The sequence below is a fragment of the Nelumbo lutea genome, chromosome 2, assembly GCF_056320005.1.
Source record: "Nelumbo lutea isolate HS-2025 chromosome 2, American lotus-T2T, whole genome shotgun sequence".
NCBI classification, from domain to species: domain Eukaryota; kingdom Viridiplantae; phylum Streptophyta; class Magnoliopsida; order Proteales; family Nelumbonaceae; genus Nelumbo; species Nelumbo lutea.
The window spans coordinates 20,094,558-20,113,379 of NC_142685.1; the positions used below are offsets into that span (position 1 = coordinate 20,094,558).

General features: G+C 39.8%; 1 protein-coding gene across 5 annotated transcripts in view; it reads left to right on the plus strand.

Annotated features, from left to right (window-relative positions):
• Positions 1 to 18,822, plus strand: part of LOC148869020 (OVARIAN TUMOR DOMAIN-containing deubiquitinating enzyme 12-like) — a 37,904-nt gene that overhangs the window by 9,715 nt on the left and 9,367 nt on the right. For all 5 annotated transcript variants that reach the window (XR_016107470.1, XR_016107471.1, XM_088971044.1 and 2 more), the window contains exons 2-8: positions 914 to 1,434; positions 1,526 to 1,695; positions 2,754 to 2,827; positions 3,017 to 3,071; positions 5,271 to 5,345; positions 5,479 to 5,552; positions 5,664 to 5,712. Coding sequence is in view for 3 of the 5 variants with exons in the window: in XM_088971044.1 (XP_088827170.1) it covers positions 1,104 to 1,434; positions 1,526 to 1,695; positions 2,754 to 2,827; positions 3,017 to 3,071; positions 5,271 to 5,345; positions 5,479 to 5,552; positions 5,664 to 5,712 (828 nt within the window). In the remaining 2 variants the exon portion in view is untranslated. The remainder of the gene's footprint in view (positions 1 to 913; positions 1,435 to 1,525; positions 1,696 to 2,753; positions 2,828 to 3,016; positions 3,072 to 5,270; positions 5,346 to 5,478; positions 5,553 to 5,663; positions 5,713 to 18,822) is intronic.

Below are 18,822 nucleotides of genomic sequence, written 5' to 3' on the forward strand. Positions count from 1 at the left end.
TGCTCAAAAAAATTTAAATATATTTCCTTGTCTTCTAAAAAGTCTTATATAAAGAAAAATGAATGAACAACATAACAAAAGGGGGGGGGGGAGGGGTTCTTGCCTTCTTGGATGATTGAGCTGAGGCACAAGGTACACTAGGCATGCCTAAGGTGTACCTTTTTAAATCACTGATCCTTAATGCTTTACTAGTATCTCTTAGTGGTGCTAAAGTGTGAAACAAGGGGAGAAAGGATTAGCTTGGTTTTCCAATCTTTGCCTATAAATATATGTAAGCGTGGATTTTCCATGCAACATTGGAGTTATTTAATTTTCTTAATGGTCTTAATTCCTTCAAGAAGCTATTAGGTGTTGATTCCTAATAGTTTCTCTAAGTGTTGACTGCTAGAGGAGCCTAGGTGTTAATTCCTAGATTAAAATTTCTTATACTTTTCTTATTTACAGTCCTATCAATGCATTGTAGAGCAAATATGCTGTTTTTTCTCGGACAATCCTTTGTTGTTATTATTGGGGAAGAAAAACCTATTCAGGAACCTCACCTAACAGCTTAAACTTTTAGGTTGAATGGTTCTTTGAGATGGTATCAGAGCCTGTCTGACAAAGTGGTCTAATGTTCAATCCTTATTACCCCATGATAATTAATTAAATTTCAGCACAAGGTATGGGTGGGCCTATGCTTTTCCACACTTCAAGCTTGATGGGCTTTTGCGTGAGGGGGCATGTTGGAGAAGAAAACCCTATTCAGGGACCTCACCTAGCAGATTAAGTTTTTAGGTTGAATGGTTCTTTGAGAGTTGTCATTACTATATGAATATCACATTAGCAGCTTCTCATTTGAACCATGTTCATATTTTCTGCAACAGTTTCTCTAAATTTTGTAAGAAATGATTGACATATTTGTTTGTCTTTCCAGGTCAAATACTGGTGTTTAAATTTTCAGGTACCATAGAAGAAGTTGCTTGATCATTCTTGGATCTTCTAGTGGATGCTTGTGTTCCTTGACTACATTTTCAAAGTGAAGCCATTGAAGTTGCAATTTAGGAATTTATCAAATTGTCTGTTGGAGAAAACAACTATTGCATTGAAAATTTTGTAAAAATCTAATGATTTCACACGAGCCAGATCCTGATGTTCTTCGATGGGGTCTCCACCATCTTGGTGATTTATTTCCCAACTCTGTGTATTTTGGAACTGTCACTCAACATGATTCGGATTACTATGATGGGCAGTATGGCAGAGAAAGTCATTATGACATAGAAATAGAGTGTAGCAATGTAGAGAATGATGAGGTTATTGCACATGCTCTTCAAGAAGAATTGTCACAACTTGCCATTGCAGAAGCATCTGGATCTACAAATGCGGAAGAAGAACATTTGCAAGCATCAATTCTTGCACAAGATTGGCTTGGACCATCCGTGAGAAATTACAATTCTGGTATAGTTGTATTTGAAATTTGGGAACTTAATTTATTTACTAGTTTTGAGTCACCTTTATCTATAATGATCATATAATCTCCAATGTGTAGGGCATGAAAATGGCCATGAAGATACAGATGGTGTTGGGGCCTCTAGTTCATGTTCTAGCCCTGATGAAAGAGCATATAATGAGGAGTGCCCATATTCACTAGAGTTAACAGATGAGTATGCACTTGATGGAGAACTGGGGAAGAGGTTAAACCAGATGGTTTCTATTCCTGTAAGTGTAGATTATTTTTAGTTCCATTTTATACCTTTTACAAAATCAATATGAAGTTCCTTCCATCAATATTTGAATGTTTATTTGTTACCCTTTTTTCTACATGGTTTACATGTATTGTTCTCTTTTTGATGTCTCTTGTTTTAGCATCTGGTTAATTTGATCGGACAAATGTTTAAGGAAGTAACTGAATCACCATCTCTAATTTCTTAGGGTAAGTTACCTAAGATATGGACCCGTGCACAGGTCTAATATGGGGAGATTGGGATACAATTCTTCTAGAATATATTACTTTCACTTCTAGTCTTTAAATTGCTTATTTCTCTACTTGTATCCTGTGCAAAATGAAAGTTCTAGTGTTTATGAAGATTTTCTTGAGTGACATACTGTTTCTGATAAAAGAAATAAATGATTTTTTATGAGATAAGAGAAAAGGGGGGAATGGGTTGTCTAAATGATAGAAATGTATTCTAGAAGTAATTTATCAGAAAAAAAAGTATTCTGGAAGTACCTCTGTAGTATCCTGTTATTTTTGTTATGACTTGTAGACATTCTGTGGAGTGATTGTCATTTTTGTTTTTTGTGCTACCACATTTTGGTGCATCCATTTTATGTTTTGATCGCTGAATATATTGTTGCTGATGACAAATTCATCAATTGAAGAAAAACATCAATAATTAGACAAGTCAACTGTGTGCTGTATTGATATTAACCTGCATCACTGGTTGTGGAACAAGGGTAAACTCATAATATTTTAACATGTAAAAATGAAAAGGGCCATCTGTATGTTCAGATTCTGTTTCTTGAGTACTTCTGGTTGGCTATAATAATATTATATTACTACCTTACTATCGGACTTTATCTTGAATTTGAACAAATGATTAATCAGAAAATTATTTGGACACTAAACCTGCATCGTTGCTTCAAGGTGGTAGAATGCCATTTGAAGTGTAGTTTTATGCTAGGATGGCATTTTCTGTTTCATGCTATCCACTGGTCCTAGGCCTTCAATGAATTGCAATTTAACAGCCTTAATTTTTTTCACTTTGTTTTTACAGCATGTTCCTAGAATTAATGGAGAAATACCTTCTGTTGATAAAGCAACTTCAGATCATCAAAGGCTGCTTGACAGGTATTACCAATAGCTTTTCTCCTCAACTGTGTTGAAAATATGCTTTAGTTTTACCAAGTGATTGACTTATGAGAGGTTAGCTATTCTTTCTGGGATTAAGTGTTCTATTCAGGCTTTACATGTCTATATCCTGTTTAACATTATTCCATATGTACTATATTTATGTTCAGACTGTTTCGTCTTGTTTAGATTGCAGTTATATGATTTGGTTGAGCTCAAGGTTCAAGGCGATGGCAACTGCCAGGTTAGATAGTTTGGCTTTTTTGCTCCCATGGAAATCGTGTATTAGCAATGTTTATTTTTGTGTGACACTAGAAGTTTCACCTTTTGCAATAAAACCTTAAAATTCAGATCTTTAGAGAGTTTTTGAGTATTCTGTGAGTGAACTGTTCCCAACCAATTGCAGTTAGGTGAATTGAACTCAATGTTACCGAATCTTACTGGTGTGTTCTTCCTATCAACTATGGTTCAAAGTATCAATATGTATCGTACTGTATCATATGATGTCAGTTTTTGAGGTTGCTGAGACAATAAAAGGAATTAGGGACATCTGACAAGCTTAAATAATGGTATTAGGTGTTAAGTTATGGTGGAATGATGGGCGTTCAAGTAATGTTTATAAAACAGAAAATATTGATGCTTTATATGGCTTGATACTTGATTTTTTAGTATCAAGTCTATTGATATTTTGAACCATGTTATCAAATATTTTGTAACATAGACTGTCAACTATCAATCTGATTTCATTTTCTCGAGTTTATGCAGTGAGAGGCCTTTCTGATCTGAAGTTGAAACTAAATGAACCTCCATACACTTGTATCTCTAACTAGGTTTTCAGCTGAACTTGGGATTGTTTTTAATTTTGTTCTATCTCTATCCATATTGTTGAAGTGGGGTGTCAGTAGCATTAGCAAGCAGAATATATAAAAGAAGGGTAAGATACAAAGACCGCCCTTGTACTATGGGGTTAGTGACAATTACCCCCCTGAACTTTCTGGGGGTCTTTGTTGCAAGTGAAAGTTCAGGGGGGTAATTTTCATTGTGTATGTTTACTTTTCACTGTTTTATTGTTTATGAAATTTGGAAGTAACCAATAAAAGAAGAAAAACCATACCTTTGTTCGAGTGCTACTATTTGATGGGGATCTAAAGCAGTGCCATAAGATTCATTAGGTGAATTGTAGCTTGCTATCTAATTTGTATTTGTTATCGTGTCATGTCAGCTCTGGCTTTGGTTACTGTTCATTGAGTCTTATTTTTGGGAAGTGGGGCTATTTTGTGAATAAAATGAAATAAGCTTTCTGTTTCGAATTCTAATATCATGTGGCTGTTCTAGCCTGAGAAACCATATTTCCCCTTGCTTCAAAGCCCTAGAAAGCATAGAGGCACTCAACATGGGAAAGCCACTCTATTTTTTTGGTCCTTTTTTTTGGGCAGCTCTGTAATCTTTTCTTTTTGTTTTTAGGAGAGGTAACAGCTTGTGCCTCTCCATGGGCTGCCTGTAATGATTTAACCCTTTGTTCTTTTCATTCATAAAATCTTATTCATTTATCAAAAAAATTAAGGCTGCCATTCAGCATAGCAACATCTGAATTTGGTTTTAATGATATTTGGAATCGAACCAAATCCTATCCATAGGATTCAAATCAGATTTGGATTAATAAAATAAACTAAAAAAATTTGTGTTTCCACTGCTACATGTGCATGCTATCAATCTGCAAGAAGATTAGCCTTTACTTTGTTGGGGCACATTTAGTTTATACATGAAGTAGGCACCTAAAAAGGCCATCACTCAATATTGGTCTCATCCCTCTGGTTCTTGGTAGGTTAGACTGGCTATGGTCCTAACCTTTGGCATTTTGTTTTTGGCACAAAGTGGCTTCTCTTAGATTTGAACTTGTGTTCTCATGCTTGCCAGCCTGAGGTTTTACCATTACACCAAGTAATAGCTCCAATATGAAGTAGGTAGTTATATGGTTTATTTAGGTATGACGTTTTAATAAATAAAGTACTAAGGTACACAAATGTAAATACAATGCAAAACTCTACTATATAAATAATTAAATACAGGGCTCTACTATATAAATACAGGGCTGGATACTATTGGTTCCTTGGGGATTGATTCAATTAAAATTTGATTATTAGCCATTTTTAACTGTAGCTTGTCTGGTGATATTTTATATTCCGTTTAAACTCATTAATGCTCTTATTTTGTTATTTATTTCTGTGATGCTTGTATTTTAATACCATTGTTCCCACCTTGTTGATTATACTGCACTGTATTTGTTCAATCACTTGACATCTCAAACTTCTGTAACTTACCTCAAGATTTTCATGTCTTGGTTTAATCCATATTTGCAACTTAGGTTGCTTAATGCAGAGATGGAAAGTTACTTAGAATTCCATTATGTCTCTCCCTATTATTAACTTCTATATTTTCCCAGTTTCGTGCCTTATCAGATCAATTCTATCGCACTCCTGAGCACCACCAGTTTGTTAGACAAGAAGTTGTTCATCAGGTTTGTCGTCATTTGGTGTATTGGTGTTCCTTCTCAGTGAGTTTGAATAATGTCATTGATGTACATGTTATTAGCTATGATTTCTCATGAACTTGGGTTTTGTTGTTTGTATCGCAATTACTAATATCACTAGCTCAAGTCTCACTGGGAGATGTATGAAGGATATGTTCCCATGGCCTATGGTGACTATTTGAAGAAGATGTCCCAGTAAGGATTCTACTTCTCATTTGGTTCACTTAAATAAAATGAAAAAAAAAACTATTGATCTTCAATCTAAGATTCAAACACGTTTTTGCATACTTATGTTGATGAAATTAGGACTGGTGAATGGGGTGATCATCTCACACTACAGGCTGCTGCAGATTCGGTATGGACTCACAATTTTGCACCCGTCTCTCTTCTCCCTCTTGCCACTTTGTTCTTTTGCCCCCATTTAATGGTTGTGATTGATTCTGTGACATGATTTTGAGTAAGCCTTTTGGTCATTTTGTGCTTTAATATTTAAATGATATTACCCTGAGTCATGAGCTTATGGTCATGGTTTCATTGGTCCAGTTATTAGATTTAGTTCCCAGGAATATATGTAAACGTCTGGTCACCATTTTTTCTATTCATATTGTAAGACCACTAGAAATAATGCTTAACAGCATTATGAAAACAAATAGGAATATTTCAAAAACATTGAATGGAGTAATAAAGCCATTTAGTTACTACTGTTTTTTTTTTCCATCAAATAGTTTGTTATCTATTATAAATTTTAACTACAGTTGCATACAAAAAGAATAGTTAAGAGCAGGTAATGATTTGGACCTTCTGAAGAGTGAACTGGAGCTATATATGTCTGACCATCTTATACATACTTCTCAAGAAACAAATATTTATCGACACCATGTAGCTTCTACTGCTATGCACAATGGTTAGCAGAGAACAAAACAGGACCCTTGATGGAGGAAGGTCTTTGCTTGTAGATTAGTTGGCTAACAAATTGATTGCAGAAAAGAAATAACTTGACGAACTGAAAAAAATGAATACGTTGACGAGAAGCTCACACCGGCGGTCAGCAGTCACCGGAACAAAGCAACACCAGGAATAGACATGAATCAGTTTGAGTTGAAAAGGAAAGCTGGAAGATGGAAAGGAGATTTATGACATTTGGTTCAAAGTCCTTTGAATTCAGACGAAGTTTTGACCATGGAGACGACTATGCACTAACCGAAAGGGGCAAGGGAGTTTGGACACGAATAGCCCTTGCTCAAGAGGACATCCTCTGGATCAGAACTTATATTCAGGAAGCGTTAGAAAACAAACAAAAATATTTAGCCAGACCGTAAAAGAATTAATAAGGAAGAATACTATGCCTGCAGCTCAAAGAAAACACCTGGGGGAGATTCATTCGCCTCAATAGATGGGAAAAATCAGACAACGCTGGATCTATTTGTGTCCCAGAAGAACCAGCTACTGGAGGCTGGAACTCTTTCATCAAGTTTTTGGATTATACCCGTAATCCCAGAGTGAATCCCTGTCCTGAAAACTTCAAGCAAGATCACTTCTCGTTGGAAGCCAAAAGTAGGATTATTAAGACTGGTGGCTCTGCGTTCCTGTCTATTGCCCACCAAGACAAACCATTCGATAACTGGAAGATGGCCTTTGTCTGCTCGAAACCATCTTCGTTGAATTGGGAAGAAGTTGAGTTAGGACTGTCTGCAAATCTTCACTCAGAATCCCTACTGAAATTGCGCCCTTCGAAGAAAATAAAGCAGTGGGCTTTGCTCCTTCGGAAGAACTGATTTTAGCCTGGACCAAGATAAAAACTTTCTTTGTCTTCGGTGACTGGGTTCAAATCGTGTGCTGGTGGCCAAAGATCAATGCAGTCCCAGAACAGTTGAGCTTCAGAGGCTGGCTAAGGCTGTGGGGTTTACCCTTCCACCTCTGGACGAAGGAAACTCTTTCGCTGATAGGAGATCTTTGTGGAGGCCTTGAAGAAATAGACACCAGATCCCTAAACCTCTCTGAGTTAGACTTCACCAGACACAAGGTAAAGAATCGTGGTGTTCATGCCATTCCCAGAGCAATCCCAGTACTGGATGGGAAAGTGTGGTTCTACCTCTCAGTGGACATTGAGAAGATGAACGGGTCACCTCTCTCTTACTCCGAGTTGACTTGTCCTAACAGCACCTATCCACGTGGCAACTTTGCTGCTCAGAAACCTGATCGGACTAGAGGATACAGTTGGGGAAATGAAAAGTCGCGGCGGGAGCCCATGCAGCAGTGCAGGAGAGTTCTTTCCCCATAAAACCTATAGCTCTCGAGGTAGACAAAAGCAACAAGGAAGATGAATAGTCACACCCCCTTTTAAAGAAACTTTTCAAATTACCCCCCCCCCCCCCCAAAAAAAAAAAAAAAGCCGACACTCTAAACCTAAACAACCTTCTAACAGGTTTGAAATCTTGGGCCCAACCCAGGGCCCAGTTTTAGACCCAAACTATTCAAGCCCTCCAGCAACCACAATCTTGGGTCGTTACCCTCAAACCCAGGGCCCAGGTTTAAGCCCAAACTCTCCAAGCCCTCCAGCAACCCCCTCCTCTGGTCAGCCCATCCCTAAAGCCCAACTCGGGCTGACACTCAAGAAATGTCTTCAAGGCTCCTACTCCTTTTGTAAGGTGGGATTCCCCTCCTGCCAATGAAGAAAAAGAAGAAGAAGAAGACACAGAGGAAGATTTTAGTCCTTATACAACAGAAGCAGAACCAGACCCTCGAGTCTTCGACTATGGATGGGTTTGTGGCTGCAGGACAATGGAGGAGAATGCTGAAGTTTGAAGCCAAGGAATTTCTGCTTGAAGAGCTGAAAAACAAAGGAGGGGCAAGCTTGAAGATTAGGGAAGGGAAGCAGGCCACAGTGCTATTGCAAGGTATGGAAGTGATTAGATGGTTCAGGGATTATGTGAATGAAGCATGCCTCAAAGGTAAACAAAGAAAATGGAAGGAATGGAGAACTCAAGAAGGGAAGAGGTATGTTGTAGAATGCAGAAGAAACAGTAAATGGGGTTACTTAGCTCTTTCTGAATATTTCGGGAAAGGAAGGAGGCAACTAGTCTGCTTTCCTGAGGTAGACAGGGACTTGGATGGAAGAAAATCAATGGAATACTGGAAGAGTTTAACCACCACCTGGAAACCTTGCATTTGGATCTACTGAAGGAGAATGGTAAAACCATCAAACTTTCAACTGAAGATGAAGACCAGGTCCAAGAGCTACTAGCCTTTGGACAGAACAGGCTGGTTGGCTATTCCAGGAGAGAAGAGTGTGAAGATAAATATGTGGGTCAAGTTAAAAATCCGGTTAGCAACTGGAGGAGAGTTGCAGACCTGCTCATATTACAGCTGAAGTTAAAAGGGATGTTTATTCTAACACCTTTTGAGAACAGTAAAGCGGTGCTTGATCTGACTGAAGATAATTTAGAGCTCTCAGCTATCAGTTTTCAATCTGAATATGGTGTGGTTACAATTTCTAACTGGAACTTTTCATCTAACTCTAAAGACTTCTTCACCGAGGACGGGGTGGTGGTACGAGTTCTTGGTCTGCCCTTTCATTTGTGGAAACAGGAAGCGGCCGCATCCGTTGCACTGTTATGTGGTGGTAATCTTGCCAGAGCCTTCTGAGGGAACCTTCGGTCAGCAGCTCTTCTATTGAACAGAGTGAAACCAGAAGACATACCCAGAAAAATGGAGATAAACGTGGAAGGTTGCTTCTACTCAGTTTGGCTGGCCTCCTCCATAGAAGCTACACTGTGGAGGGAGGCTCGCAAGGAAGGGGATGAGAAGGTAGAAGAAGAGGCCCTACGTGGAACAAGGAGATTGGTAATCTCAAAGGTTGATCAGTCTTTCACTGATTTGGGTAAGCAAAAACTGGAGACTTTAAAAGAGAAGGGGCAGATGGGTGGCCAACTACGTGGAGTGCAAGCTACCAGAAGGGAGTGCAGTAAATCTTATGCTCAGATGGTTAAAGGCGGCAAGGAGGTTTTAAATTCAAGTTATGAAGGAAGATTAAAGGTTTCAGACCAGTTCGAACCAAAAAAGGGTGAACTTGAGCCGGGTGTCCTAGACACTGAGTGTGAAGTGGTAAAGCCTCACGTGCCAATGCAAGTAAGCATGCGTGGGCCTAAAAAATTGTTGGGCCTGTTAAAGAAACCAAGGGTGGGCCGTGTCCTCAACTTAAGTCGGCCCAAATCAAGTCTCACTTAAAGAGGGCACTTGACTCACTTAAGTTACATGTGTTTGGGAAGGGGGGGCCTCAAATAGATGGTAAAAACCATCTATTTTCTTCTCCTTTTAGCTCCTCCTCTCATATCCGCGCGCCAGTTGCAGATTCGACCACTTCGTCACTACAATGGATTCCGACCAAGAAGGTAAACCATTTATCCCTGGATAGGCGGAACCCCAAAAGCTTAAAACGACGGGATCTAGACCTTGTTGAAGACAATGATTACTTAGATGAAGAAGATAGTTCAGCGAAGGTCTCCAGCTCGTTACAATGGAGACCCTCGAAGAAGTTGCCGCATAAGGAACAAGATCGCCGTAACCCCAGGAGTGTGAAGAGCAGTGAGGTCTTCGACTCTGATTCGGAAAGATTGACTGACAATGAAGAACTTGTTGATTCTGTTTCAGATTTTGAAGAAACCGCTAGCTTGGGAAGTATCGACCTTCAAAAGTTAAGAGATATATTGGAAGAGGGTAGTCTAAACACTGAGCTATTATTCCTAGAGGAGGAGACGGATCCGCAAGATTCTGGTACTATCAAAACACAAAGAAGATTGAGCCTTGGCAGCGGAGAACAGATCTTTCCCAAATTGGGTATGCTATACAAAAGACAGGTGGAGTTGGGAACACTGAAAGAGGTAAGGCAGAGTGCATCCCAGCCAATAAATGAGTCCATCCCATATGTGCAGCCTAGTCAGGACATCAGGCCAGAGAGACAGGAAACAAACTTGGAGCCTTACCTAAGGATTCACGCAGAGGGAAAGAGAAGTGAAGCTTCTTCGACTGTAGAGGGTGAAGAAGTATTGGTTGTACCTAGTCCGCTTCCACAGCTGAGTCTGAAGGGCCTAGTCCTGACTCCAAGAATTGATACCCAACAGCCAGTCCACATGCAACCATCTATGCTAATTCCAGGTAAGCCTGTCCATTTGGTTTTAGATACTAACTTGGGTTCTCTGCCTGTAATAGATGTCCTTGAATCCCGACTAGACCAACCAACTGGTAGTAGGGAAGTGGTCATTGATAATGATGGAGTTCGATCAGAGAAGAGAGTTGGGTTGTTAGAAAGGAAACAAGAGGAGTTAGAATGATAGAGGTGGCTCCAAAAAACCCTGAATCAGAGGCAAGAACCAATAGATTGGTGCAGGAATTAGGAAATAAAGGGCAGAATTGGAAGTCAGTGGGAAACAAGGGTAGGAAAAAGAAGAAACAGTCTGAAGTAGAGAGACTAATAATGGAGATCCGAGTTCAGTGATAGAGGGGAAAGAAAGAAGGGTTCTAAATGAAGGAACACTTTACTGGAGGGCTAAATTTTTGAGAGGTAATGAAGATTATAAGCTGGAATGTAAGGGGTTTGGGTAGTGCCAGAAAAAGGAGATCGATTAAGGAGCTACTTAGAAGAGAAAGACTTGATGTTGTGATGGTGCAGGAGACAAAATTAGTTGAACTGGATAGAAGGTGGGTCAGGGAGATCTAGAAAATAAGAGGGGTAAGATGGTGCTCAGCTGCGTCGTGGGGAGTCTCGGGGGGGAATAGTAACTTTGTGGAGGGAGGACTTCAGAGAACCAGTAGAGGAGCTAATAGGAAACTTCACTGTATCCCTAAAATTCAGAATGGTGGAAGATGGATTTACTTGGGTGCTAACAAATGTGTATGGTCCAAATAATCATAGAGAGAGGAATGAGTTCTTGGAGGAGCTTCATGGGATTCAAGGTTTGAGGGAAGTTCCTTGGTGTTTGGGGGGTGATTTTAATGCAATAAGATTCACAAATGAGTCAAATAATCCTAGGCAGGCCATTACAACTAGTATGAGGAAGTTCAATGACTTCATAAATTCCTGTGAGTTACGGGAGCTTCCTCTACTACAGGCTACCTACACTTGGTCCAACTTCCAAGAAAACCCAATCTGCTCAAAGCTTGACAAATTCCTATTTAATGAGGGTTGGGAGAGCCACTGGAGAGGAATGGTGGAGTGAAGAGTTGAGAGAAGTGAAATGGGATGGGGTTAGATTCCACAAAAAATTAAAAAGGTTGAGAGGCAAAATAAATGAATGGAATAAGGTTCAATTTGGAAGAGTGGAGGAGGTAAAAGCTAGATTATTGGTTCAGATTGAGGAGTTAGATGCAAAAGAATCCCAAGGAATGATGGATGAGCAAGACAGAGAAATGAGGAGAAAACTGAAAAAGGAGTTAGAAGAGACTTGTTGAGGGAGGAGATCTCTTGGAGACAAAAATCCAGACATAAGTGGATCAAGGAAGGGGTTGGGAATACCAATTTTTTTCATGATTTGGCTAATGGGAGAAGGAAGAAAATTTTGATTCTAAAGCTTGAGGTTGATGGTGTGGAGATAACCTCTCAAGAGGAGATTTCCAGTAGGATTGTAGATCACTTCAAATCCATATTTCAAAGACCCTTAGAGAATCGGTTAATAGTAAGGGAGGAGAATTGGCCAACTTTGAACCAAACAGATAAGGGATGGATGGAAAGAATGAATGAGGAGGAAGAGGAAATTAAACAAACTGTTTTTTCTATGGATAGGGCTAAGGCACCGGGTCTTGACGGATTTACAATGGCATTTTATCAAGACTGTTGGAACATAGTCAAAGAAGACTTAATTGGAGTATTTAGAGAATTTGAGGATAAAAATTTCGTGAGTCCTGGAATCAATGCCTCCTTTATAGCCTTAATTCCCAAAAAGAATGATGCCAGACACTCCAAAGATTTTTGGCCAATTAGCCTAGTGACAGGCATCTATAAGATTTTGGCAAAAGTGCTATCTATGAGGATCAAAGTAGTTCTCCCCTCTCTCGTTAGCCAAGCACAAGGAGCCTTTATACAGGATAGACAAATTACAGATTAGATCCTTATTGCAAACGAGAGTGTGGAAGAGTTAAGGAGATTGGGCAGGAAAGGATTTGTTTGCAAACTGGACTTGGAGAAAGCCTATGACTTAGTGGATTAGAGTTTCCTGCTGGAGATGTCGAGAAGACGTGGATTTGGGGATAAATGGTGTAATTGGATAAGAGGATGCTTAAACTCTCGTCGTTATTCAGTGTTGGTGAATGGGGTGGTTAAGGACTTTTTTTCCAGCCAATAGAGGCTTAAGACAAGGGGATCCACTCTCCCCTTTCCTCTTTACACTTGTTGCTGATGCCTTTAGTAATCTCCAAAGTAGATGATGAGGACCAAATAAAGGGTTGGAGAATAGGGAGCAGAGGCATTCCAGTAACTCACCTTCAGTTTGCTGATGATATTGTTATTTTCTGTGAAGGGATTGAGTTGAGCAAAGTGGAGAACCTTAAGATTTAAATAAGTACTTTTGAGAGGGTCTCCAACTTGAAGATAAAATTTTGATTAAAGTTGTGTGGCTGGAGTAATATTTTAATAAGTACTTTTGAGAGGGTCTCCGCCTTTGGAAGGTGTCATCAAGCTGAACTTTGATGGAAGTAGCCAAGGCAACCCCGTGCCTTCATGTATAGGGGGGATCCTGAGAAATAAGGACAGCAACATTATTTCCCTATTCTCAGGACCGGTGGGAGTGGGGGATTCCACAAAGGCAGATTCCTTGCTGCAGTACAAGGAATTCAGATCGCCAACCAGCTTGGGGTGGAGCATCTCCTAGTTGAAGGGGACTCTCAGGTGGTAACCAGGTGGCTTCAAAACTTGGATACCACCATTTGGGGCTACAAAGATCTCATCAAAAAAGTAAAGTGGTTAACCAGTAATATGAGGGTTGAGGTAAAATGGGTTAGTAGGTCTACTAATTCTTTGGCTGATGCTTTAGCCAAACAGGGGGTTTCTAGGGAAGATCTTTTTGTGCTTCTATGTAAGTTATTAATTTGGAACTCTGTACTTAACTAACCCGGAGAGGTTGCAACTTGTACCTTTCCTTGAGGACTTTGTACTATTGTCTATTGCTGTTTTATAAAATCATTTCAATTATCAAAAAAAAAAGTGTGGAGATACTTGAACAGACTCACTTGGTTGATGCAAACTATGGAACAATCTCAGAATCAGACTCCCCTGATCATAGGCAAGGAAGAGAATCGCCAATCCCTTCTCCCATATCCAGTCAAATTCCTAATCAGCATTCAGGGAGATATTCCTCCCCTCTTTCTTCTGTGTCTAAATTTCAACCCCCCGTCACTTCTGCTAATTCTCATCTTTTTTTTTTTTATCTTCTTCATTCTCAGGTTCAAATGTATTGTCATCCCACCCAAAGCAGAAAGATCCTCAGACAATTGCTTCGTCAAGCAGTGGAAGGAAAACTGAGGTGAATTTGAGAAATGGCAACATAGCTGAAGTGTTGGGAATTAAAAGAAGAGCTGAAGGGGAATTCTGGTAGAGTGAGCAAATGAAGATATTAAGTTGGAATGTCAGGGGTTTGGGTGGGCAGATCAAAAGAAGTTAAGTGAAAGAAACTTTGAAAAGAGAAAACTCAGATATAATTATCCTCCAGGAATCTAAAAAGGAAATCATTGATAGGAGACTTATGAAATCAATTTGGGGAATAAGGGGTAGAAAATGGACTGTTGTTCCAGCAGTGGGTTCCAGTGGGGGCACCATCCTAGCTTGGAAGGAAGATGAAATCTCAAGTTTAGAGAGAGACAAAGGTGAGTTCTCAGTCTCAGTCTTTTGTTCACAAACTTAAAAGATGATTTCAGCTGGATTCTTATCGGAGTATATGGCCCCAACTCTCCCTCCAATAGAGAAAGATTTTGGGAAGAACTGGATTCCTCGCATGCGGAGGAGGATATCCCATGGTGCTTAGCTGGAAACTTCAATGTCACAAGATTCAGTTTGGAACATTCTAATGGTAGAGCCCCAACAAGATGAGGAACTTCTCAAAATTCATCTCCAGGCATAACTTGTGTGACCTCCCCCTTAGTAATGGACTCTTCACCTGGTCAAATATGCAAGAAATTGCCATAAGTTGCAGACTTGACAGATTTCTGCTTTCTCAGGAGTGGCTGGAAAGATTCCCCAACCTTTGCCAAGAACTTTGTCCCAGATGTGCTTCAGACCACTGGCCTATTTTGCTAAACACAGAAAGAATCATTAGAAGGAAGGCACCTTTTAGACTGTAAAAATTCTGGTTATCTCACAAAGATTTCAATAAAAAGGTTGCAGAATGGTGGGGAGATTGCAAAGTAGAGGGTTGGGCTGGCTTTAGGCTCCTTCAAAAATTATGAACTCTAAAGAAAAACCTGAAAGTTTGGGGGAGAGAGGTATTCAAAACTGTTGAAGAAGAGAAGAAAAGAGAACAAAACGGGACCCTTGATGCTCTAAACAGAAGCAGAAGAGCATATTTGAAAAAGGAATGGGAACAACTAATCAGAAGAGAAGAAATTTACTGGAGACAAAGATCAAGAGTGAAATGGCTGAAAGAAGGAGACAATAACTCCAGATTTTTTCACACTTATGCCTTGGGAAGGAGCAGGAAAAACTTCATCTCCAAGCTGAAAGTGAACCAGAGGGAAGAGGAAAATCCTGAGAAAATTAAGGAGCCTTCCTCTCCTTTTTCAACAACCCCTACTCCAAGGATAGCAGTAATCAATTCACATTTAGTAGATGGGAAGGCACAGCTTTATCAGCTGTAAAAAGGGATTGGTTGGAAGGAAGCTTTGAAGAGGAAGAAGTTAAGAATTCTGTCTTCAGCATGGATGGAGATAGGGCTCCAGGTCCGGATGGCTTTCCCATCTCTTTCTTCCAGTAGTGTTGGGAAACAGTAAAGTCAGATATTATGGATTTTTTCAGGGAATTCCACTCTTCTGCCATTGTTAACAAATGCCTTAACTCAACCTTTCTCTGTCTCATCCCAAAGAAAGGGGAAGTCTTGGAAGCAAAAGACTTTAGGCCAATAAGTTTGATAGGGAGCATTTATAAAATTTTGGCAAAAGTCTTGGCCAATAGACTTAAAGAAGTCCTTGAAGATCTTATTACCCCAAATCAAATTGCCTTTGTGAAAGGGAGACAGATCGTGGACAGCATTCTAATTGCAAACGAGTGTGTGGAAGACAGAAAAGGCTTATGATAAAGTGGATTGGGACTGTATCCTTGATTGCCTGAAGATGAGAGGTTTTGGTAACAGATGGATCAAGTGGATTAAGGGTTGCATTGCTTCCTCTTGGTTTTCGGTGTTGATAAATGGGGAAGCTAAAGGCTACTTTAAGGCTAGTAGGGGTCTCAGACAATGTTGCCCACTCTCTCCCTTTCTGTTCACTTTAGTAATGGATATCTTTAACTACCTTTTCAATAAAGCAACACTCCTCAACTTGGTGAAAGGTTTCGAAGTGGGAAGGAACAAGGTTCATATCTCGCATTTACAGTTTGCTGATGACATAATCTTGTTCTTGAATGCCTCCTTGAATAACATCACAAACACTAAAAGGATAATTGAATGCTTTTAAATGGTCACAGGTTTGAGGGTCAACTTCTGCAAAAGTTCTATGGTTCCTCTGAATTCAGTGGAAGTGGAACTCTTGGAGAGCTTCAAATCTTTATTGGGGTGTAAAGAGGAGAGTCTTCCTATCTCATACCTTGGGATGCATCTTGGAAGGAATCTAAAGTCTCAATTTCTGGAAACTAGTGGTGGAAAAATGTGAGAAGAAACTTTCAGCTTGGAAGAAATGCTATCTCTCAAAAGGGGGAAGAGTTACACTCTTGAAGGCCTCCTTAGCAAATCAGGAATCAGATTGAGAAGATTCAAAGGAATTTTCATTGGGAAGGATGTGGGGAAAAGAGGAGTCATCTAGTCAGTTGGAAACAAGTTTGTACGCCTAAAGAGGAAGGAGGCCTGGGAATTGGACACTTAAAAGAGAAAAGTTCTTCTCTTTTAGGTAAATGGTTGTGGAGGTTCCCTAAAGAACCCAATGCTCTTTGGACTGCTGTCATATCAAGTAAATAAGGATTAAATGCAAACGGGTGGGATAGCAATCTTCATTTGAACAGGACAAAATCCACAAATCCATGGAAAGGTATCATCTCCACCTATTCTTCTTTCTTTCCTTTCATAAGATATAAAGTAGGAAATTGCTCAAAAATAAAATTCTGGAAAGACCTTTGGTGGGGGGATTCTACCCTTGCTGCCTCCTTCCCTAGATTCTTTACCCTTACCCTTGACCAAGAAGTCACCATTTCTGCCTGCCTTCCAGACCAAACTGTTGAGAACACCCTAAACCTTCAACTCAGAAGACCCCCAAGGGATTCTGAAATTTCTGAATTAATATCTTTAATTCAGACCCTTAAAGAAGCTTACATCTCCCCCTCCAAGTCTGACACCCGAATCTGGACCCTGCACTCCACTGGCAATTTCTCTTCTAAGTCTATGTTCAAGGCTTTGATTACTGATAATCAGCATCCTCCCTTTCCTTTTAAAAAGATCTGGTGCAGCCACATTCCCTCACGAGTTTGCTTCTTTGTCTGGGAAGCTTGCCTCCAGAAAGTTAACACTTGTGATCTCTTGCAAAAAAAGTTTTTGGGAAGACTGTCTATTTCCCCTCATGTTTGTATTTTATGCCTCAGTGAAGGAGAATCAGCAGATCACATCTTCCTTCATTGCAATTTCACCCAAAAGATTTGGTTCCATTTTCTGAAAATGGCAGGCTACAGTTGGACTATACCGAAGGATGTCAAGGACCTTTACATCAGTGGCAAGGAACAGGGTTAAGTAAGAGGGGTAAAACTTACTGGCAATCAGCATTACACGTAGTGCTGTGGGGTGCTTGGGAGGAATGAAACAAAAGGCTTTTTGACAACAAACTAGGGTCCCTGGAGGAGTTAATTTCAGACATTTCTTACCTTTGTAACCTTTGGGCGGTGAAATCAGATCTGTTCAAAGGAGTCTCAGTCAATGACCTCAATAGAGATGTTTTCCCCTTTCTATTTCTCCCTACCTCCATCAACAACCCTTGAGAATTCCTGAACCCATCAATGAAGGGGTGATGGTCTTAAACTTTGATGGCAATGCTCTAGGTAATCCCGGATTAGCTGGTATTTGAGGAACTTTAAGGGATGAAAGGGGAAACATCTGTTGGACTTTCAGCGACCCAATTGGTGTGGCAGATTCCACGATGGCTGAAGTTATGGCTGCCCTCACAGGAATCAGAATAATAAAAAATTTGGGAATTCAAATTGTAACCATTGCAGGTGATTCAGCCAATACTATAAAATGGTTAAGAGACAGAGGGAGGACCTTGGAGATTAAGTCACCATCTTCATGAGGCCAGGTACTATTTGGACTTCCTAAATGTAAAGTTAGTTTGGATTCCAAGGGAATACAATCATACAGCAGATGGCTTAGCTAAATGTGGAGTGTTCTTAGAGCATCTTTATAATGACAAGCTTCCTCCTTTGTAAACTGTCTATTAATGTTTTCTTGGGCCTTAAATTGTCAAGGGGCCTGGGCCTTTGTTTGAACTGTTATTTATCTTTAAAAAACAACCTGTAGTTTTTCATTGCTCTGAGAACTGGTAGCTCTGAGATTGTTCTTGTCCTCTTGTGGATATACATTCTTGTATTGTCCATAATGATTCAATGTAAAGACATGGGTTAGAAGATTAGCTAATGGGATGGCAGACACTCTAGCTAAGCAAGGATGATGTGGACAGAAAAGCAAGATATATGCAACACTTTAAATGTACAACAATAAGGATAAAAATACCAAGCTGAATACAACAAATTGAGTTGGATTCTTAGGGATTTCAGACCTGAAGTTGAAGTAGAACTCCTCTTGTAACAGTTCCGTTACAGTAACAATGGAGTCAAGTTGGCCTCTCACGTGGACATGCAGTGATAGAGGCATTGGAAGGTGCCAAAATAGGTCAACTCCTCAAAACCCAAGCTCTGAATACTTGAAAACCCTAGTTGGAGCTGAGCAACAGCTCAAACAAGAGAGAGAACCAAAAAGACCCCTACAGAAACCCCTTTCTCTTTTATAAGACTCAATGGCTTGGTAGAGAAGCCAATTAAAATATTTATACACAAGACTCTATAATGTTTCCCCTTCACAAACAACTCTTTAAGAATGAAACTAACTTCAAACAAACACCCAAAAGATAATATTTGTTACAAAAAGACCTAAGAGACCAACATCCAACAGATGTGCAGACAACTACTAACAAAGCTACCCAGAAACAACAATTTGGGATTCTACTACAAAAAAAGGTCTGAATATATTCATATTTCTCTTTTTTTGTCTTCTTTTTCCTTTTAATTCTTCTTCCC